Source organism: Manis javanica, chromosome 7 (genome assembly GCF_040802235.1).
Source record: "Manis javanica isolate MJ-LG chromosome 7, MJ_LKY, whole genome shotgun sequence".
Classification (NCBI taxonomy): Eukaryota; Metazoa; Chordata; class Mammalia; order Pholidota; family Manidae; genus Manis; species Manis javanica.
In genome coordinates, this window is record NC_133162.1 from 90,191,573 (window position 1) to 90,214,511 (window position 22,939).

Sequence of the window (22,939 nt, forward strand, 5' to 3'; positions counted from 1 at the left end):
GAACACTTTGCCAACAAAAATACCGAATGAAATGCCTTGACTTTAGTGCTCTTGAGTCTTTCTGATTCCACACCTGTTTGCTAGGGCGAGGTCTCCATCAACCCTGACTGGTAAAGTCAATCAGCTAGAATTGATTCTTCGGCAGCTACAGACTGACCTTCGGAAGGTAAAGCAATCTACTGTAAACCCATGAACCGAGCACGTCCTCTTACACAATAAATCCCTTTTAATGGCTAGAAATAAAATTTAGAATGAGGAAAGATAATTGCCCTAATCAAAATCCAGCAATGAAGTAGAAATAGACATCTAAGGTTTATTTCTGTGTCTGGCCCACAGCTAATATATTTCCTTTTATGGGGACATCAGGATCACAATAGATGTGACTAAGTGAGGGCCAGCCACTGGAGGGCCAGACTTCAGAGCAAGGTAGCAACACAGCAGGCTGGCGTTTTTTGGTTCAAAGAGTTAACAACTGCACCAGCTGTTTATGAGCTGACCCTATGAGGAGTTGGCTGCTTCCAGAAAGTCTCCTGTCCCCCAGCTACTGTGCTCCCTCAGTCAGCTTCACAACCCTCAAAGTTTGTGCTCTATGCTACACATCAGCCTGGGTGTGGTTGGTCTGCAGTAGAAGTTAAATACTACATTCCACAGACATTTGCTGTGCTCCTGTTGGATCATCAACACTGTGCCAACTAACTGTGTTGCTATCCAAGGAAACAGAGTGGGGTGCAGTAGCTGGAGGGTGATGGCAAGCCAGGCAGGTGTCATGGGAAGGGTTTTGTCGTAAAAAAGAGACAAATTACAGCTGGTGTGACTTCTGATGGAAATGACCCAGTTGGGAAGGAAATATGGTGTAGGTGAAAAATGGGAGGGTCAGGCCTTGACCTTGTGCACAGGGAAGAATCTTGGGAAATGGATTGGAGTCAGGGCAATTCATACGTGGTCACTAGAACAGAGCAGAGGGTGTGTGCATGCATGTATTGTGCATATGCATGCATACATTCACACACACAAAGTCCAGGCAGAGATAGGTTGACAAAGTCCTCTTCTGATGGTTCCTGCTTTCTAGTCATGAGCTGAGAGTGAGTGGTAGGAAGGAGTAAGAGGCTTAAGGATAAAGGATAAGGTGTCCAATAGAGGGTCAATTGACCAGGCATGTTTGGTAGGATTGCCAAGCTAGGCTGAAGGTACATTTAAATTTGCAGTGTAAGTTCAAGGGATACCTGTTAGCAGAGTAGAGTGTTTGTCTCCAACCTGAATGTTCCCAGTTCACCTAGGGTGGAAGCCCCCCAGGACACAGAACTTTCAGAGCTGGAACCAAGAATGTCCCAGGCAAGCTGGGATGGCTGCTTACCTTGTCTCCAGCTGTGCATGTAGGATAGTTGGAGAGGTGAATTTAACCAATATTAGAGTTTAGACAAGGTGAGTGAGCAAAAACCCTAGTGTGTGTGTGTAGAATACAATTAAACAGAGGGACCCAGAGTCTAAGCTAGTGAGAAGAAGTAATGTCACTGCAGGGGCTGTTGATGTACAGTGAAAATAAGGTAGGACTGGTGGATTCAGTAGTTATTGGAGGACAGGATACTGGAGAAATTATTTTAAAAAGAAAAGTGGTGGTCAGGAAGTGGGAGACTGAAGCCTTTGGGAAGATGTGCAGTGATCAGTAACAGTGGGGTGCAGGGCCATGGCAGTGGACGAGGTGAGGGTGGGCGAGGGGTAAGTTTCGAAATCAGAGGGACAAAGTGATAGACTGAATTGGGTGGACTGTCACAATCTGAAATCATCAGGAAACATGATGGGTGGCAGCAAAGAAGAAAAGTGAATCACATTCTTGACTCTTCTACCAATGATGAAAGGGACTGGAGATACAGTAATCAATGGCAGCAAACAAGGGTAGCAGGTCTTGTAAAATCTAATGCCATGCTTCTCAAAGGAGGTAGTGTCAGGGAAGAGCAGAGACCCTCACTGGGCAGAGGGACACTCCCTGCTGGGCTGAGGGAGAGCCCTGCTCACACCGCTCAGGGAGCGCCTGCGGAGGCGGCGTCCTCGGGAGATAGCCAGGATGCATTTCCAGCGTGAGAAGGACAGGAGATTTCAGGGAAGAGATGAAGAGTTGAGAGGGTCTTAGTGACGAAGTGCAAGTCTGTGGGTCATGGAAGGAGGGGTGGAGGAGGGCAGAATGTAGGGATGCTCTGAGCCACGCTGAGAATTGAGCGGCTGGCGGTGGGATGGTGGAGCAGCCTGGACTTCTGTGTGCCCAAGGAAACAGGATCCAGGGTAGACTGAGCTCTGTCCTTGCAAAGCAGTCAGGAATCAGTTGTCGTTCAGCCTCCTCTTAGGACTGTGTCCATTAGAGGTGTGGTGAGGCAGTGGTTTTGGAAGATCCACCAAGAGGACTGGAATTGGAAGCACACGTCAGGGGTGGAACCAGGCATGCCAAGGCTGGGGAGTCTCCTGAGGAGGCTGCAGCCCCAGCTCATCCCCTGAGGCCATCGGGCACTGTGCTGGCATCTGTGGCTTTAGCAGTCAAATTAGGGCCCCTTAAAAAAACCCAATGATTATAATCTGACAATGACCCCATTCTCTGCTGGGGGCTACATGTCCTTTCAGCATTTGGGAATGGCAGCTGGCATTCTATGTGTTTGTTACTGTGTATTGGAAACTCCAAATGTGATTCTTCTGAAAAATTGTGATATTTTTTACATAGTTTGTAATCGGAAAGTTAGAAAGTCATTATGAAAATATTCCTGTGGCAAGAGAGCTTTAAGATGGGGCGAAAGGCCTAAGGACGTTATTTGTAAACGCACCTGGGACCAGTGGGTATGTCTGTGCCAGGTCTGTAAGCGAGGAGGTTGACTGGGAAAGCCGGGCACACTAAGGGTATTCCTCTTAGCCCCATACTGTCATCTCCCTCTTTGCGGACGGAGGGCAGCATCAGCTGCGACCCTCACTCTCACTGTGGGACAGCGTCTCGATGCCCACTGGGGGCAGGGCAGAAGGAAAGGGGACACGGCGGGAGTCGTTCCCCCCATCCCCTTGCTTCTGACAAAAGCCAGGAGCAGGCAAGTTAGTGCTGGGGAACTCAAGCACCCACTCCCTCAGAAAACAAATATGTGAAAAAGTAAAAAGTCAGGGTGCGGGGTGTTTATACTGCCGCCTGGGAGGAGAAAAGGTGGCAGCGGACCTCGGCTCAGCCTGTCTGCGCTCCTACAGGAAAAGCAGGACAAGGCGGTGCTCCAGGCCGAAGTCCAGCATCTTCGACAGGACAACATGCGCCTGCAGGAGGAATCCCAGACGGCCGCGGCCCAGCTGCGCAGATTCACAGAGTGGTTTTTCAACACCATTGACAAGAAGACTTAGCCGGTCCGCACCCCTCCCAGGACCTCTGGGAAATGCCTAGAGTTCCTTCGAAGCCACAAATGTGTGGTTTGTAAGTGTGCTTTCTGCCAATCATAGATGTGTTTGCTATTCGCTCTGTCTAGCGCCACTCACCCCAGCAGGACAGGGAGCCGCGACGTTGCCTGGCAGCCATTGCGAGAGAGTAGAGTGCAGCGCCAAGGTGAAGATGAACGTGACTCCCGCTGTCGACATGAATGTAAACCCTGATGTCCGCATAGATTTCCTTTAGATGCTACGGAAGTGGTGCTCTGGCATGGGCTTACCTCAGAGGGAAGGTAGTTGGGTTCAGTTTTCTATTTATCAGGTGATCTGGTAGAGATGTTAAAGCAATTTACTATAGTTTGGGCTTTAGTATTGTAAAATAAACACAAATACAAATAATCAGACATATACTATATACTTTAATGTTAAAGGTGCTCTATTTTTTGGATGTACAGTAGTTTTATTTCCACAGCCACATGATCATAGCAATAAGAAAGAGGCACAGTAAATAGTCATGAAAGCCGTGTCGCTGGGGAAAGGAAAGCACTGATGTGTTTAATGCTAGTTTGAATGCAGTTAATTTAGAGGCTTATTTATTTGCAGGAGGAAACGGTGCCTGAATATTAACAGTGTTCTGATTTTTAAAAAAGATGTGTATGCCTTGTAAATGGCTCACTAAGTAGTCACTTCAACTCTTAGCTCACTTTTATATAGTTAATGCTCTGCTGAAGGAAAGAGTAAATCTGCTTACTTACTAGAACTCCGTACGCTGTGAACCAGCAGAATCACTTGTACAATGCCAAATGTGTTTATCTTTGTACAGAAGCTTTGATGAAGTGTCTTGTATTTAACACCCTTATTTAAGCTTATTTAACCGTTAAATTGTTAATTTTATAAACTTTGGTTGTACCTGCACTATAATGAGGGTGGTGTAGGTAAGCAGCAAGCTCAGGAGAGACCGAGCTTGCCCCAAATAGAGTGAGGAAGGAGTAGGGCGGGAAATTCTAACAACTGGATGCTGCTAGTAACAAGTTGTTTGTATTGCTTTACCATTTTTAATTGTTCTATTTGAGATGAACATACATTTTGCTTTTTTAATAAATGTTTAAAAGAGTCCACCTAAGTAATGGTGTTGTCAGGTGAATGTAGATTTTTATGATCTAATATATCAACAGTCTGATTTTATGTGAATTTACGTCAAGTCATTTAGAATCTTAATCCATGTTGAATACTGCTTAGCTTTCTACAGAATCCCAATCTGACTTTAAGCAAAGATTAACTAGGATTAATAGCTGTTGCCAGATAGTATTCTCTGCACTTTTCATTGTCTTATTTGATCCTAATAAGATCATTTCTGAGTAGGCTGTGAGATTCTTTGTTTTACAGTTCAGCAAACAGACCTAAGTTCAGTGATTTGCCCAGGGTTGCCTTATCTTTAAAACAATCATCTTATTCAACAAAAAATTTGATGTTGCTTATAAGAAAACATAATAAAATAGTAGGAATTGGAAAGATAATCAGGAAGGGGTAAACTGTAAATCCGAATCAAATGTAAGACAAAGAAGGCAGAATGTGGGCCAGAGTGGGAAGGGAGCCCCAGTGAGGCACAGAGTTCTCAGCCTTCTGACAACAGAAACTGTCAAGAATTTGGAGGCAGCAAAGTGAGTCCTGAACTTACCCTGAAAGGTGTTTCCTGTGTGGGCTTCCAGTGAGGGGAATTGAAGAATACCTAAACATTCCTATAGCAGACAGAATAGTAGGCTTCATGAGGCTGTTGCTCGAAGCTCCCTCTGAAAGATCCAGGCACATTTCCAAAATGCACCCTGTGCAGTTTTGAAGGAGTCAGGACATCATGGGCCAAACAGCTCCCTCCCTTCCTTTTCCTGTAGCTGCATGCTGTGTGCCTGGCACTGTGCGAGGAGCCAAGGACCAACAGTGGTTAGGACCAGCCAGGCCCTACCTTCCCCACCATATGGTCTAACACAGGGGACAGACATAAGATTGTTTCCCAAGATGGAAGAGAAATAGAGTGCCTGAGATGGACTCCCTGATTAAATTACTATAATAGTTGGCATTGTTTGAATAGGTCCTATGTGTTCTGAGCTCTGTGGTACCTGCACAGCAACCCTGTGGCAGAGCTGCTATATTCATGCCCATGTAAAGACGAGGAATTGAGACACTGACATGTGCCCAGGAGAGACCCCCGCAGGTAGGAGGCTGCTTCAGGTGGTGAGGAAGCAGCCAGAAGAAGCTGGGGAAGAGCCTGCGAGGGCCTGAGGCTGTGGAATGTCAGAATGTCCAGAAAGGCGTAGTGACTGGGAAAGTGATAGAAGATGCATTGCAGGTGAGAAAAAAGCCAGGTCATTAATAAACTGTAGGTCATGGTGGAGTCTGGGTTGTGTTCTGAGTCAAAGGAAGGTGTTGAAGCAGGAAGCAGCATGCTATGACCTATATTTTAAAAGAATTATTCTGACTTTGAAAGGTGAGTGTTCACTCTGGACAGCACCTGCAGGCTGAAGCTGTTTCTGTATACAGAGGGCATAGCATGCATGTTTTAGGCTTTGGGAGTCCTGTAGTATCTCCTGCAAGTTTAATAAACTCTGATTTACTACCCTTGAAAGCTGGAAGATCCATTCTTAGTTCTCAAGCCACCCACCAGCATAGTTGACCATCCCCTGGTATGAGAGAAAGACCAGAAAAACAAGTCCTGTCTAGTGAGAGATGGTGCTGGCGCAGGGGCAGCAAAGATGGAGAGAGTAAGGGTCACACTTGAAAATGTGTTTGTCAGTAGAGTCATGGACCTGCTGGTGGGTGGGGGACAGGAGGGTAAGTGTTGCTTCAGGGGTAAGCCATAAACTTCAGAGGAGTAGATAAAGTGCACATTCAGCTAACAGTTTTATGTATTTCTGGCCTTTCCTGAAAGCTCCCCAGCAGAGGGCCATGTCTCTGGCGATAGCCTGCAGAGCCCTCTGCAGTGCTGGTCAGAGGAGGATGCATTTGCGTTAGAGGGCAGCTAAGCAGATGGAAAGGCTGCCATTGTGTAGCGAAGATTCAGGCACCTGACCAGGACCTAATCAAATAGATAGCCGTCCCCCTTTCTAGGGCACACCTGTGGAGGCATTTTTCAGAGAAGCACTCCTCAGTCTATACTAGCAAAAGAACAAATAATCTCTCAAGTCGGCCTCCACGGGCCAAGCCAAAGAACATTACCAAAATGATTTTGGCTTGTTAAACTTTTTCTCAAAAGTCAACAAATGAGCCACAGAGGAATTCCCATTGTGCTGCCAGTCCATACATGTAGTTGTGAGCAATTTGGCATGCTAGTGAACCTTGTTAGCTACAAAATGTACCTTCAAGCACTCAAAAACCCTGACTTTCTGTAAGGACTCACTGAGTACAAACCAATTAAATCCTGGAATACAACTACTAAGAATTATTTTTATTTTAGAATAATATCAAGCAGGGCTTTTTTCTAACCACATGAGTGATCTGTTAGGTTATTAAGGCCATACTAGTATGTGATAAAGTTAATTTGGATCTTTGAGGCTTTTATCTTGTGGTTCTCTGCATCAGGGAACAGGTTTAGCATTAAAAAAAATACATTACATTTGGGGGAGTAGGAGGGGCCTAACAATACCAGTCCTACCTTTGCTGTTTTCAAAGTTGAATGCTAGCAGTCTGTTGTTCTGCTAATCCATTAAAATGCAGATTCAATTGCATATCATTAACCAAGAGTTTTCATCTAACTCACAAAGCTATAACCCATAGCTTCTTGTCTACAGAGCCAAAGATCAGAGGTAGCTATAAAAAAAAAAGTAAGTATAATGCTCTATAAACTATGGTTTAGAAAGAGAACTGACTCAAAATTGAGGCTGACCAACTGACAAATTCTCTAGTTTTGGAGAAGCTGCAAATATAAATAAGATAAGACCCTTCTCTGATTTCAAACCAGGTGGAAGGTCCAATACCTAGAAACAAGCCTCCATGTGACAAAGCCACCCTCTTTACCACCACAGTCACCTTAAAATATATTTGTGCAAACCTTTCCAAGAGACAAAAGCCTACCACTTTTAGTCCTGAGTTTATGAAGATTTATTAAGTAATCTCAGATCCTCTGAAATCAAGCCAGTGTTTTTCTTCAGAATTTCCAAGACAAGAGGTAGGGAAACAGGAGGAGATGATAAAAAATGTTTACAGACGCTTTTCTCCATTGATTAACTAACCAATCCAGTTCTCTTGAATGTTTGTGAGTTTTGTGCTTAGAGACTTAAAGCCGTTTGCCTAGATCAAGTGTGTGCCCTTCAGGCCTGCTACTCACTAGCAGACAAGAAGGTAAATGCAGTTGACTGGGTCTAACCCACCACCTGATTAGAGGCAGGTGGGAGGTTAAATGTGTGTTTTTGTGCTCCATAGGAGGGAAAATGGTAAGAAAGCTGCCAACATCCAAGGAATGCATTAGGTTTCTGACCTGTGACCTCCAAATTAACCCAAAGAATAGGTTTCTGGCTGTCAGTAATAGGAATTGGGTTGAAACTTAGGCACAAAGAAAATTTCCTCATGAGTTTTATAAAAGCCTTAAATGAGCATCACACCAAAGGTGATATTCTTGTATTTTAACATACGAGATTCAGAAACTTTTAAGTTACTTTAAAAAAAAAAATCCATTAAGCCCCTTACAGTTCATCTCAATATCAGAAAATTCACTACCCTCTTAAATCCTTACAAACAAGGTTTTGATACACCTATTAGCATCTGCAGACACTGAAAAATACTGAGTTTTCCACCCCTAATACCAGAGACTCATCTAAAATGTGCAGAGCAGCCCCCTTGACGTGCAAATACCCTTTAGCAGCTAAATTATGGCTGAATTATTAAAGAACAAAATTAAGGGTCGGGCCACCAATGTCCTGACCATCCATACCCATCCCTCAGGTGGTCAGGCACTGGTACTAGGAGTTGTGTTATAATATCAGTTGTTCTCCCAGGCTTCTCATATCCAAGGAAGCCTTGAGGAAAGCCATGTGTGCTTGAAGGGTATTCAGAGTCCTAGCATTTCAGTAAATTATGTGACTACACTATATCAATGCGGGCTCAGAGAGAATAGCTATAAATACACATCTGCAGATGGAGATTGCAAATCCTGGCAGAGTCTTCTCCATCACTGTGCATAACATAAGTGGGGCTTGGACATCTGGGCCCTTGCCCCTCTTCCCCATGACCATAATCATTGATATCAGACCAAATAGGATCTAGCTGAATGCTCCATTAAATTGGAATAATTAAACCCAGTGGTCATGTGCTCTTCTAGGATCTGATCAACACCTTGTGGAAGTCATTACTGAACCCCATCTGGGCTGAGGGCTTGCCAGACAGCAGGATGAAACCCACAACTCCCACTTGCATGAAAATAGAAGTCCAAAACTGGGCATTCTGTATCCCTTTAAATTAAGTACTTGAGAACTCAGCACTGTTCATGAGAGGAGGCAGCACAGATAGAGGGAGCCCAGTAGTGACTCAGTTAAAGAGACTGGCATACATGGGCCACACTGCTGAAACTAATTCCATTGTTGAGGTGAGCTCAGAAATCGAGTGTTTCTCCCAACTTAACAGGATCTGTTCTGCGCTTTCAAAACAAGAGCTTTCTTAGATGATTTGCCCTGAAATGTAAAATCAAACCAACGTTGGCTATCCTAATTGTCTACTGTCTTAATGTTTGTATGAGGATTATTCCTGCTGGTGACACTGATTTCCAAATGCAGAATTGTATCTTTTAAATACTATCCGATTATGTAGCCATATACAAGACGTATCTGCAAGAAGCCAACCTTCATTTGTCCATGGGTGCATGAACTTAGTTCTACCATAAAAATACATGATATTAATGGATGTGAGCATCTACATTACGGATGCACATTTTATTTATAAAAGCCCTTGCCAATATCTATAACCATTTTCAATATTCTTGCTTGGAAAATTTGATTTAGCCGCCTTCCCACAATAACCTGTGGCTCTTGTAGAAACCTGTTGCCTTTATTCTCCTCTGAGACTTGATCGTGCATGTTCTTGTCCCCTCCTGAATCATGCCTTGTGGTGAACTGTGTTATAAGTCAGTGGACATGTGGGACAAGTATTGACAAGGATGTGGAGAAATCAGAACTTTTATGCGTTGTTGATGGGAATGTAAACTGGTGCAGCTGCTGTGAAAAACAGTATGGTAGTTCCTAAAAAATTAAACATAGAATTACCATATGATCCTGCAATTTCACTTCTGGTCATTACCCAAAAAAAATGGCAAGTGGGTACTTGAACAAATATTTGCACACCCATGTTTACAGCAGCATTATTCACAATAACCAAAAGGAGGACACAGCCCAAGTGTGCATCAGTGGATAAACGCATAGGTGAAATGTGGTTTATCCTCTATTATTCAGCCTTAAAAAGGGAAGGAAATTCTGACACATGCTACAACATGGATGAACCCTGAAGATATGCTCTGTGAAATAAGCCAGTGACAAAAGGACAAATACTCTATGGCACCACTGACATGAGTTACGAGAGAGATTCAGAGAGACAGAAGAATAGTGGTTGCCGGGTCCTAGAGGTGGGGGTGGGGAGCCACTGTGTAAGGGGACGGAGTTGCAGCAGGGGATGATGCCAGGAGCTCAGCAGGATGGTGGGGACGTGAATGTGCTTAATACTGCTCAGCTGTACACTTCAACGTAGTCAACATCGTTAATTTTATGTCATACATATTTTATCAGAACTAAAAACTAAACCTTTTAGAGGATAGGGATGGGGACCTGAATGAGTGAATTTGTGAGGACTTGAGATGGATGGGTACAGAGAAACCAAAAAATATCATTTCACAAAAAATAAAGACTTGAAACAAGTGGAAGAAAATATATAAACACCATGAAAGTACTCTTTGGATGTTAAAGGGGTAGCCAGCCTTTGATCAATTCAGAGAGAAGAGATGTCATTCTAAGAAGCTTTGCTCTGGAGGCCAGCAAGAGGCAATGGGGGAAAAGCACACCCCCTCTGAACAGTGATTAATTTGGTAATTAATGCATAGAAGAGGAAGAATGATTCTGAAATGTTTGCTCCAGGCCCCAAATTTGAACAGTCGGCTCCACCGTTGGAGCTTCTAGCAGGATGGGGAGGTTGGATGAGCTCAAGAGTGAGGTCAGACGCCAAGGGAACAGGGAAGGGATTAAAGAGTAGCTTTGGGGTGCTTGAGGGTTCGTAAGCCGTGGGCAAGAAAATACTTCGAAAGAAGAAAAAGGCCCTGTTACTTACTGAGGGGAAGTACCACAGAGATGGGAAGAACCAAGTCCCTCACTTTATAGCAGAGAAGACTAAACCATAGATAGATGGAGGGCTGGGAACTCAAGCAAGACTGAATCTACGACAGCCTTCTTTGAGGCCTTCCATCAGCCATACCAAAGGAGGTGCTATGTTTGTGAATTGGGGCCCTCATTGTATTATGGGTAAGGATATTTGTACTCAGGCTTTGATTAATCACAGTCACATTAGGACAATCAAGACTGAAAAGTAAAAATAAGAAAGCACCTTAATTTTTCAAAACCATGTTAAATCATTAAACTCAACCCTGTCAGACCTGCTTACAGCCTGGCTCCCACAGTAATTTCCACCCTGGCCATTGAACACTTGAGCACAGTCAAGGTAGAGATGTGGAACAGGTCAGACTCAAGGCTCTCTGTCACCCCACACCACCATTTCAGAGGTGCTAGGAGTACTGCCCAGCCCCCTGTCCTTTAGAGGAAAACTGTCTAGCTCAGACCTACACACCAGCTGACAGCCCAACAAGGAAGGAAGATAGCATCTGTGCTTGTGGAGAACATTGGAGCAGGGAACCCCAATGTCCATTCAAAACCTCTGGGGACTTGATGTTGGCTTCATGACCTGTAAAGGTCATGGCTAACCAGTGCCATTAGCAGTTTTCAAAGGGCTAATCGAGTAGCCTTTCTGTGTTTCACAGAACTGAGGGCTTGTGCTAGGCCATGCCTGCTCCTGGGGCCTGGGAGGGGTCTCCTGGTGTCCCTGGTTGGAGCGTGAGCAGGGCAGAGTGGGACAGGCACTCCCTAAGAGCTGCTGCCCTGCAGCTGGCTGGCCTTGGCTGACCCCACTGCTTGCAGCATGAGTCAGCTCTGATGTTCAGGGGTAAATCATCTTAAATAGCTGCCTGGACAGACTGCTTATCCCTGTGTCCGTCACCACAAAGCTTCACACGTAGAGTTTAGAAGGGACAGCCTGACATGAGGAACGAGAAGATGGGGAAAGACTGTGCTTATTAAAGGTGCTCTCTGCCCATTTCCACCTGGCTGGTGACTGTGAGGAGCTTCATAAGGGTGACAGTTGGGCCTGGAATTTGTCAAATATCAGAAAACCCCAGAGGGAAAAATCTCGTATCAGGACTTTTTTCTCAGGAGAATCTAGGATCTAAATAATATAAGGATGATATTAGTCTTCGTAGGAGCTTTGTCTGTCACATGACTGACACAATTTGGATCCTATCCCACTGTAATGTAACCCCCACCATCCGAGGAACAATGCCCCCTCCCATCCCCAGTGCCCTTCCTCCCCAGCCCCCGGCCCCTTTTCACCCAGAGACTACTCCGAACAGCTGTCATGGGGCGTTCGCTGTGCTGGGCGTCGGCTCCAGCCTGAGCAAGGCTCCAAGGAGGTGGTGGTCAGTGAGAGATGAGGACCCAGGGCTTGCTGTGGAGCATGTGCTTGACGCCCGGGCCGACCCAGCACTGTGGGAGGACAGCGATGGGCAGGGGGCCCGAGAAACCCCGCCTGTCCTTGCCCTGTGACTCACCTTTGTCTTCATTTCATAGTCCACCTTGTTGCTGAAAGAAGTACGACTAGGCCCTCTCTCCAGACCTAACAGGAAGAAAGAGAAGAGATTAACGCCATCTCACCTCACGGGTGCCAGGAATCCATGGTGTTAACTGTGAAGACTTTGCACTTTCTGCCAGAGTGCATCAAGACAAAGGGCTCACACTTCTCACTCAAACCCACCAATACCTGGGTAGATAAGGCTGCTTTGAAGGTGCACAGCACTGGTGGAAACCATACCTTCAGCACATGGTCACACATCTGTGTCTCCTGGGACTGGATGGGCATCAGCAACAGGCCTGGTGGGAGTAACCTGAGTGCCCTGCAGCCTGCCTGGGTCACTCGGGGCCAGGTGGGCCTGGGAGGCACTGCAGTGAACACTGGATGGCGGGTCCTTCCTCTCTCCCTGGAAATCTCAAGGAACCCATGGAAACCTGGCTTCTGGCTCCATGCTCATCTTGCCAGGACAAAGCAGGCCAGGCTGGAGCATCCTCAGCTGTGAACAGAGGTGCAAAGGAACCCAGCAGCATTGTCCCAGCCGAGGACCAGCTCTCTGCCAACCACCTCTCTTGCCAGAGTAAACGCCTGCAGTGAAAGCATTGACCCCAGCCAGTTTTTAAATTTGGCACATCAAAAGCAGTCTGGGCGCCTGAGCCTGGCTCCTGCAGGTGCCCAGAACTGGTTTCCCAGCCCCTGTGCCCTTGCAGAGACCAGGGAACAACCAGCAGGCTGTTTCCTGTTTTTCCTGCTTGCTACAAGGCCATTCATTCATGTCTACACTGCATGGGACTTGGGCCAACCAGGTCAACCCCATAGCTTACCCTGTAGTTCAGCCAGCTCTCCTGCAGGAAGGTTTCAGGCTTCTTCCATGGGGTTGCTTCTGCTAGATGGAGCCAGAATTGCCAACCCGTGGTCACAAAGGGTATTTGGTTTTTGAGTAGAACAGAGTTCACTCCCTGGGGGTGGGATCTGTTCTTTTTCTCTGCAGGTGGGATCTAACATGTTAGCCAACTGGCTTTGGGTTTGACTCTCCAGACTTTGGAAGGAGAGAACAGAGCAGTGGTTTGGAGGGGATCGAGCATTGCTGCTTTTACACCTAATGTGACCCTTTCCCAGGGAATGTGTGGTGTGTTAGGTAAAAAGCCACCTGTGGGTCAAAGGACTAGAGAGAGCTCCGTTCTGTCTGAGTGGGAGCCCTTAGGCCTTGCCCACTGCTCTTTCCCCCTTGTCCCTGCACACTGTACCCTGGTCTGTATGCTGGACCCTCTGAATAGAGTATTGCCAAACATCTGGGACCCTGGGCCTCAGCAGTACAACTGTCCCTCAAAAGAGGGTCTCTTACACCTCAGACTAAGTACTCAGCGTGATTGGTGATGGGTGATGTCTTCTCTGGTTCCCCTTCCCACCCACTCATTTCCAAACTGAAACGTAATTGAATGTACTGCTCCATCTGGGTGAGGAGCGGGAAGAGATGAGAAGAGACGGGGAGACGGGAACGTGCTGGGAGGGTGGGGGAGGTGTGCGCACATTGGGTGCTGGGTGGGCACGTGCCTCTGTCTCCTGAGGGCTTCGTCGGCCATCTCCCTCTCCACTGCGCCCCGCAGCAGCCACCGCAAGGCCAGTTCTGATGTCCTGCCTGACCCGAGGTCCAGACTTCGCCTCCCTCTGTCTTCCCATGCTGGCTAAACCAACTCCGCTGTCCACTGTTCTCCTGCCCATTTCCGAAGCTGAGCGGTTCCCTGTCTCCATCAAGCCCAGGGTCTCCCCCTCTCAGTCTCACCCTCCACCGTCTCTCTGGAACACACTCCATGCCCACCTCTCCTTTTCCTCTACCCCTCCCTGCTGCCTACTGCCTTTTTCTTCCCTTCTTTTAGCCTTCATGATCAGGTGGTCTCCCCTGGCTGTCTCCACTGCACATTGCTGTCCACACTGGCTGGCTGCATGCCCACCTGGGATGCCCAGTTATCAGTTTCCATTTCCACCATTCCCTCCACCATGATGGCTTTCTGAAGGCCACCTGTGGCCACCATCTGCCAAAATATATACACACGACATTGTAACAACCATAGTCACCTTCCGTTATAGATTCCTGTGTGCCAGTCATTGGAACAGAGCAGTTTGGAACTTCACTGGATTCCCAGACCTTCCCCAGGATGCTTGGTCATGCTGCTTCTCTGATCACTGCTCTTCCTGCCTCCCCTGCTCCTCTCCTTTGGCCAGTCCTGGAACTGCCTGCCTCAAGCTTGCTCCTGCAGCTCCTGGTGGGTTTGGAGCCACTTAATGCACCCCACCTTCAGCTTACAAGAGCCAGTGTGGCTTCTCTTGCATATAGTGAGCCTTCACTCATTGCTCCCCACCTCTCTTCCAATTCCCATTCAAGCTTCAAATTCCCAAACCTGAAGTCAGCTCTGCTGGGCCAGTTGGGATATGTGCAGTTATAATTAACAGAAACCCAGTTCACACAGACATGATACCTGGGGAGATGTTTGGTTCACGGCACAGGAATGGAGTCAAGCTGCCTGCCGAATGGGTTTCCTCTGGGGGCACAGTAATGCTCCCAGGCCCCAGCTCCCTCCCAATGCTCTGCTCTGTTTCAACCAGGCAGCTTCAACATAAGGCTGACCCTTCTCCCAGAGTGGCCGCCCAGTCTCCCGGGGTGGCCTGCTTTCCTCTTAACCTGCCGAGAGACAGTGTCTCTGCCCCAAGAGTCATGCAAGTCACCTCAGGGTTACTCCAATAGGGTGACTCGGGCTGCACGCTTGCCTCCCTGTCAACTGCAGCAGGCGGGGATTGGGTTAAGTCTTTCAAAGCCACCCTGAGACTTAGGCCTGGGGTCAACTTCCCCAGAAGCACATGGAGCACAGAGAAGGAGTAACAGCCCAGACTAAAATCAGAGGCCTGTGTTGCAGGGGAGGAGAGGACAGTGGCTAAGTAGAGAACCAGCCCCATCCTCTATCACTTGCCCATGCAGCTCATGCCCAGCATGTCAGGCTCCACCTCAGTGGGTGGCAGCCGTCTATATGGGCCACAGGCTGGAGTCTGCAAATCAGCCTACACAGCTGTTTGCTGACTACATTAGGACCATCACCAGGGTACTTGGTGTGATGTGGGGGAGGTGGTGGCCGGGAGGGTTTCTAATGTCCTGAAGACCTCCGGCTTCCAACCTTTCCCTCAAGCCCTCAGCAATGCCCACCTGGAATACGGCGCCCACTTCCTGAATGGTCTCCCAGGCTCTGCCCCTCCCAAGCTGCCAGACACCACACTGCAGGCAGCAGACTATCATCAAACCTTTTCCCTTGCCAAGCCCCCAACTGAAGTGCTGTAGTGGCTACCTGTGCCTTGGAATAAAGCCCAGTCTGTTGCCTGACTTGTCCAGCCCACACCATTCCTCTGTGCCCACAGCCCTCCTTGCATGCCCACTGGCTTCTTCAACCTCCCACACCCTCAGTTACGTGGAGCATTCACACATTCCCTCCCTTCTGTGCCAATGGCCTGTGTTCTTCCCTCAAAATCATGCTCAGGACCACCTTTGCATGAGGGCACTCTTGATGCATCCTGCCAGGCATCACTAGATGTCCTGCATGACCGCAGTGCTTTTACCTATCAGGGGGACTGCACGGGGATCACTCACCCACCTGACCTAACTGAGAGACATTTCACCAACCATTAATTTATTGCTCCCATAATCATTCAACAGTACTTAAGTGCCTCCTGTCCCCTTGGCCACACATTTTCTATCTGCTGTAATTAGCACATCACCTGACATGGTGCAGGTATCTATATCTAGCTCATGTCTGGTGCTCCAAAAATTGAGATTTTGCTGTGCCCATTCACATGTAACAAGTGCTAGTGTTCATCCTGGGCACACCTTTATTTTGGCCCTGCTGCCAGGTGGGCACTGGGATTCTAAGAAATTGTATGTGTCCATCTGGCCTCCTTTTTGCACAGGTTGCCAGATTGCCTTGGTTGCAATTCAGGATTCCTGATTTTACAAGCTGTGTGGCCGTGGACTAGCTACTTGGGCTCACTGTCTCTCATTTTCCCCAGGCATACAAGAAGACACCCTTTAATAGTGCTGTCGTGAGGATTCAAAGAGCACATACAAGGGAAGCCCTTAGGACAGCATGCTGTCACCAGGTCACAGGTGCTGGGTAGATGTTTGTGGGAAGGAAGGCGGGAGTAAGACAGCACCCAACTATGGAAGGCCACAGAAAGCACATGGCATCCCAACCAGGGCACTCCGAGGCCACCTCAGTTCAGTTCTCTCTGCTAACAGTTTTCATGATTGCCCATTTGGGACAAGAGGAACACCAGGAGAAGGAGATCTCTGTTGTCAGTGTTACCATCAATAGTGCAGCAATTCCTTGCTGGGCCTCCTGTCCTGGTACCAACTTGAACATGATTGGATGCATAGTCTAGGCCACTGCAGACAAGCAGATCACAAAGGTTGTGTCATCAGAAGTCGAAAGGATGAAGAATGAGGAATGACAATCCAGCCTGTGCCAGGGACAGAGCAGCCCTCAAGGGAACACAGCTAGTGTGTGTGTGTGTGTGTGTGTGTGTGTGTACACAAGCACAGGTGCACATGTGCAGAGAAATGGGCAAGCCTGGCACTCCTGCTTGGCCTCACATCAAGTGCTAAATACATCAAAGAATGACAGAACATAAACCAAAGGGACAAAGAACTGGTTGCAAATGAAGCTTAGGATAAAAGGGTAATCCCTGTCTAGGAATTCTTAGTTTGCGTAGGAATGGCTAATCAGCGCTCTCAGTCTGTGGGATTATCCCAGCCCCCAGCCCTGTCTGTCGGTTCCTTAATGCTCATTCCAATAGTGTGTAAAGTTGTAGAATTGTGGAAAGCCAATCCAGTACTTCAAACATTTAAAATTTTTAGAACTCCAGATTCATGAAACCTAGATATGAAAGGGAAAGCTATAAAGCCAGACAAAATTTTTTTAAGTATAGAAAATGGTAAAGCTAGAAGGAAATGTAGAGGACTACCTTTGTGACTTTGGGAAAGGTTTTACTAAACAATACAAAAAGGATTCACCAGAAGAAAACATTTGGATTGATGTCACTAAGTCAAAAGTCAAGATTTCTGTTCAGTAATTAGCATCCAAGACAAAGTTAACAGGTGGGTGAAAATATTTTCTGGTATAAATTTTATGCATTTTCTATAGCAAAGGTGTTTAGAATACGTAAAGAACACTTGCAAATTAGCCAGGAAAAGAAGATAAATAAAATAGAAAATAGGTAAGGTAGATAAGTAGGCATATCACAGGCGGGGAATGTCCAAGCCTCATGTGCATATGCAGACTCTCAGCCTCACCAGCAACCAGGACAATACAAATGGAAATCACGGAGAACCACTAATTACCCACTGGCCAACTGGCCAGAGCTCAAAAGTTGGATTAATAGCAATTGGTGATGAGAATATGGGAGGAACAGAAGCCCAGGGCATTGTTTGTCAGTGGAGAACAATGCGCCATTTAGATAGCAGCTAGGCAGAGTTCAGTGAAATTTGGGAGGGAAATACTGTAATACTACACATTTTTTCTCATATCACATGTATCTAAAGAAATTTGCACATTTGTGCACAAGGGAACATATCTGAGGACATTCAATGTGGTGCTGCATATGGTAGGTAGCAAGGTAAGGTGATGTAGGCAGCTGTCACTGGAAGGAGGGAAGGTCAGGTGTGGCACTGTCCACACAGGAGGTTCCCTGCAGCAAATAAAGGCATAAACTAGGTCTGCCGAGAGCCAGCAGTTAGGCTCAGAAGCATGAGGTAAACAAAAAGGAAGGAACTAATAACATAATACAGCTTAGAGGGAAACCACCACAAAACAACAAAGTGTATTTCCTGGAAATGTAAGTATGCATCCATTGTGCATGGAGGAGGGGCTGGATGGATCAAGATGAACCTCATGGAAATAGATGCTAAACATGGGTGGGGGATTAAGGATGGGGGCTAAAGGGACAGTAGATAGATGAAAATAAAAGGCGGAAGAGGGACCTTATATGGACCTAAGTTTGCATTGAACTCAGGAGTATGGTCATCTCATCAAAGCACTTGAGGTCTGATAAAAAGGAGGGAGGGAATCTTGACCTAATGAATTTTCACTTTCCTCATCATTCAGAACCCCAAGACAGGTGCTCACAGCCAGAACATAATTTGCAAACTCAGTGCAAAATGGAAATGCAGATCTTATTCAAACAGCAGGGGGAAGGTGCTGTTAAAGATGCTACAATTTAAAATGTATTATTTTTCCCACTTTGTCTCTCTCACTACCTGCCAAGGCATTTTGTATTTGCTACTATTTAATGTCACCCCCTTGGACAAGGGGATGTCCTCTGGGTGAGGACAGACCCTCATAGACTCCTGGGGTTTGGCAGGGTCCCTGCTTCTAGCCACCACAGGGAGGTACCATGCCTCAGCCCAGGGCGACCGCTAAGGGACTACAACCTCTGAGCCAAGACATGCTCAGTGCCTGGATCAGGGGTGAGCAAGGGGCCACCCACACTGGATCGGTCCCCTGCTGTCACTGTCTTGAAGGCATGGAGGGGAGGCCAGGTGGGATCTGGGGTGTCAGGCGGCTGGGGAGATGGCATCTTATTCCAGGAAGGCAGCAGGGGAAGACACAGAATCAAGCAAGCCATGACACATGTTCCATTGTCCATCAGACTTCACTTCCAAAACATAAATCCAAAGCTTCAATTACTGAGAATTTCAAGACCATGACCACGGAGTTAAACCCATTACTCAGTTGCACATCTGTGATGCTGCCCACAATGCTCACAATGACGGGCCTGCTCCCTCCTCCAGGGTGGGACCCTGGATTGCAAGGTGATGCCCTGGGTGCCAGGGGTCCTTTCCTCCTGCAAGCCAACTGGTAAGGTTTGGGAATTTTTCAAGGTGGTTGTTGTGCCATCAGTAGCTCAAAATGGGCCCTAGTGGGAGTGTCTGTATTAGCCACCAATCAGGGCTTTGGTTTTCCGGGAAAAACGGTTTCCCAGAGCGTGCCCCATAAATTTTCTTCACTGTAAAAACATCCCAAAAAATATCAGGTGTGGGCTTGCAATCCCAGGAGAAGAGGCATTCTAGAGCCACCACTGAGGGTGGGAGGTCCTGAAGCTCTGGCTGCTGGGGTTACCATGAGTGCTGCCAGCCCAAGGTGTCTTCTCTGCCTGGCCCCTTCATTTCACCAGTGGGGAACCTGGTACAGATGAATAGCCCCAGCTGATCCCCCAGTGAGCACCAGCACTCAGTTTTCCCTGCTCTGCTGCCCCTTCCTGTCCTCTCTGCAGGTGTCAGATTCACACCTTAGTGCCACTTCTTAGCAATTCATAGGCATAGCATTTGCTTTCTGTTCCTCTCTCCCTTGTTGGCCTCACTCATGCCCATGTACTCAAAATTGCTTGAGCTTAGAAACTGAAGGAGGTGTGAATGACCTCCACTTCCACACTGTACCGAGACTTGCCTTCTCTGCACTCCACTGAGCCTGCTGTCTCTGCAGCTGACACCAGTACAGCTGGGAATGACTTTTCTTGTTTCCTCGAACTGACCTTGAATGTTCTCCGGTATTTTAAAGGAAGTCCCTTCCTCTTGGGGGATAACGTCCTTCCACTCACCCCTTCCTGGATCTAAAGCTCCGAACATCTCACAACCACCTTGTATAGGGTCCAGGCAGCTCCTCCCACACTCTCCCTCAAACACGCATGCATGCGCACACACACACACGCACGTACACAGTCAATAGGAGCCCTGCCCTAGGGGCTTGCATTCTGGCAGGAAGACCACAGTGATCCTATGAGGATAAAGGGAGACATGGGACATAGGGACTCTCTGGCATGGTGACTCGCCCAAGATCTCACAGATGCTGAGTGTCAAGGGGAGCCATCTTTTCTGTCTCCCTGTGTTTTTTCTCCCACAGAGCCTACTTTTAAAGGGACTAGTTCAAATTGCCATATGCTGTAAGTGGAAAATACATTCCAGATTCCCAAGATTTATTATAAGACATCTGAAATAGCTCATTGATCATTTTTATTTTGGTTACATGTTGAAATGATAATACTATAGATATATTTTGTTAATAAACTATACTATTAAAATTAATTTTACCTGTCCCCTTTACTCTTCTGGTGTGTCTATTAGAAAATTTCAAATTACATAGGTGCTTGAATCCTGCTTCTCTTGGAGAGCATTGGTCTGTAGCTTACGGAGCCCTAGATCCCCACGTGGCCTGTACGCCTGGGTGCCTGTGTAGGTGTGTCTGTGTGTGTATGTGGAGCATGAGGAGCAGGAGCCCCAGGGGTGGTTCCCACGCACCTTCCTGAATGAGGACAGCACGTTAGGTCCTGTGATGCCCTGGAATAGCTGATTTTCAGCTACACACCTACGAAGTTCCCCTCCCTCCTTTGAAGTTGGTGGTATCCACAAAGAAGGTTTTGCCTCTTTGCCTGCATCTCTCTACACCCCATTTCTCTCTCCTCCACCTCCTCCCACCAACCATGCTGCCTTCTCATCCTGTGTCTCTGCTTGTTCAAGGACACTTAACAAGGCGTGTGGTTTCACAGCCCAGACACCTGTCTGCTGGCCAGGGACAGGCTCACTCCTGCTTAGCCCAAGGCTGCATCCAGGGCGGCTCCCTTTCAAGTTCTTGTTCATTCACCTGAAGACAGGAAAGTGCATGGCTAGCCTCTGGAGCAGACAGATGTGGCCACGTCAATAAGGGAACACCCTTTCCAAAGCAGGGCTTGCAGGAGCCCAGTTCCCAAACTCCCCAGCCCCACAGGAGTGCAGCCATCCCCATGGGCCTCACATGGTGCTGGGCAGGCCTGGGCCTCAGCGAGAGGGGACTCACTGGGGCCAGACTGTTCACACTCTCCTGGCCATGCATTTTCTGTCTCCATCCCCTCCTTCCGGAGCTCATTCCCAGGCTGGTGGGCTAACTCCTAGTTGTCAAGGTCTCCACATAGACCCAAGGGGTCATGAGAACAGCCTGCATGGAGCCAGGAGGTGGGAGGAGGAGGCAGAGCTCTGGGGACAACCACTTAGCAACTAGAGTCTCAGGCTCCATAAAACAGCTTGACAACAGGCTGACAGTCCCTCCCAGTGTAATTTTGAGAGTTAAAATCTTGGCTCAGGTTTCCTTCTCTGTTGCTAGTCCCACCTCACGAGACCATTTGCTATTAGTTCTGTTAAACAACTCCCTAGGTAAAATGCAGGATGATGGGAAATGTGGAAAGGACCAACTAAACGAACACTATCACCCCGGACCAAGCCCCAGCCTGGAGCTCTTGACAGCCCTGGGAACGCGGCCCACCCTGGGAAACCCGGGGGCCTCTGGAGCCGCCCCCAAGGCAGCCTCCTGCCCAGCTGCTGGAGCTCATTCTAGCTCTCGGGCCTGGGGCCCAGCAGAGATGCCAAAAGCATTCTGGCTGTTCCTTTGAGAAGCAAGAAGGAATCTTCTTGACTTGGGTTCCTTTGACATTACAGTTCCCTGGCCTCAGAGGCTGTGTGGCTGAGCTATACTTGATATGGGTCCATGGGAGCAGCAGGCCTCTGTGAAGCCTCGGGCTCCTGGGTGAGGCCCCACCCTCCATCCTCCTGCAGCCCATGTGCTGAGGCAAGATGGGGGTGAGGAGGTAGGCAGTGAAGGCATGGGCTTCCTTCTACCAGTCAGCTCCAGGCAGAACCAGCCGCCCTGGGAAGCATCCAGGGCAACTGTGCGAACATCCCAACAAGCCACACTCACTTCAGACCAAGCTTCTGTCTGCAAACTTCAGCTCTGTGCCGTTCAAGAGGCATGAAGACCTCTCCCTGACATTGATAGGCTGCCTTTTTATCACAGGTTGCAAACTGTTAGTGATAGGGTTTTCCAGAGGCCAACACTCATAAAATTATATCATTTCTACTTAGACAATCTTTCTTTGCTCGAATCCATAAGCAAAATTATTTTAAGGGCTGGCATTATATCTTATTTATCATGTGCCCACTGTGTCCAGCAGGCTAGATGTTCAATAAAAGGTGTGTGGTGAACTGAGATAATAATGCTATATGGGAAAGAGGAAAACAGGAGAAATAATTGGATTTTGTTATGAAAACTATTTGAGTTCCAATGTGGCTGTTTGTTTTGAGACAAATCACTTAACCTCTTGAGCTCTTAGTTCCTTATTGATATAATGAGGCTACAATCCAAAATTTAGGGACTGTGGTAAAGATTAAGTGATTCAACATCAGCAAGCTCCGGAATATTATTAAGTCTCTGATGGTTATCACGTCATCCTTGCTGGGTGGCAGGAAAGTGGACCAGTCATTTTCCACTTGGTAAGGAAGTCTCAGGAAAGCCAAAGGTCACAGTGCAAGGGCAGGGGACCACTCAGTACTTGTAGTCTGGCTAAGTGCCTCTGCCTGAGCTGGTACTCATGATGACAGAGGAAGCAGTTAGGGAAGTCAGGGCAATTGTATAAGGAACCAGGGCGGTTTGGCAGGAGGAGGGTGGGTAAAGGGCTGGGACTCTGGCAGATGGAATATACTTGGGGTCTGAGTCCTGAGAGAGACCCCATTCCAGATGTGGCATCTGGGGAGGGGCATTCCCCCTCCCATGCTTGTATGCTTTGCATTCCCAGGAGACACCCCAGCAGCAGGCGTGAGGTGGAGCGTCCTCCAAATGACCACACCTGTTTCCTAGGC

At 47.6% G+C, this 22,939-nt stretch overlaps 1 protein-coding gene across 17 annotated transcripts in view; it reads left to right on the forward strand.

The window, feature by feature from the left end:
- The window catches only part of SIPA1L2 (signal induced proliferation associated 1 like 2), a 300,638-nt gene that overhangs the window by 257,323 nt on the left and 20,376 nt on the right, over positions 1-22,939 (forward strand). For 13 of the 17 annotated variants that reach the window (XM_037025563.2, XM_037025562.2, XM_037025559.2 and 10 more), the window contains 2 exons: positions 85-166; positions 3,214-4,504. The exons of 2 other annotated variants lie outside the window; for them this stretch is intronic. In XM_037025563.2, the coding sequence (XP_036881458.1) occupies positions 85-166; positions 3,214-3,360 (229 nt within the window). In that variant the 3' untranslated portion in view covers positions 3,361-4,504. Of the gene's footprint in view, positions 1-84; positions 167-3,213; positions 4,505-22,939 lie in introns of those variants that run through there. 2 more of the 17 variants (XM_073241284.1, XM_073241285.1) reach the window with 1 other exon arrangement.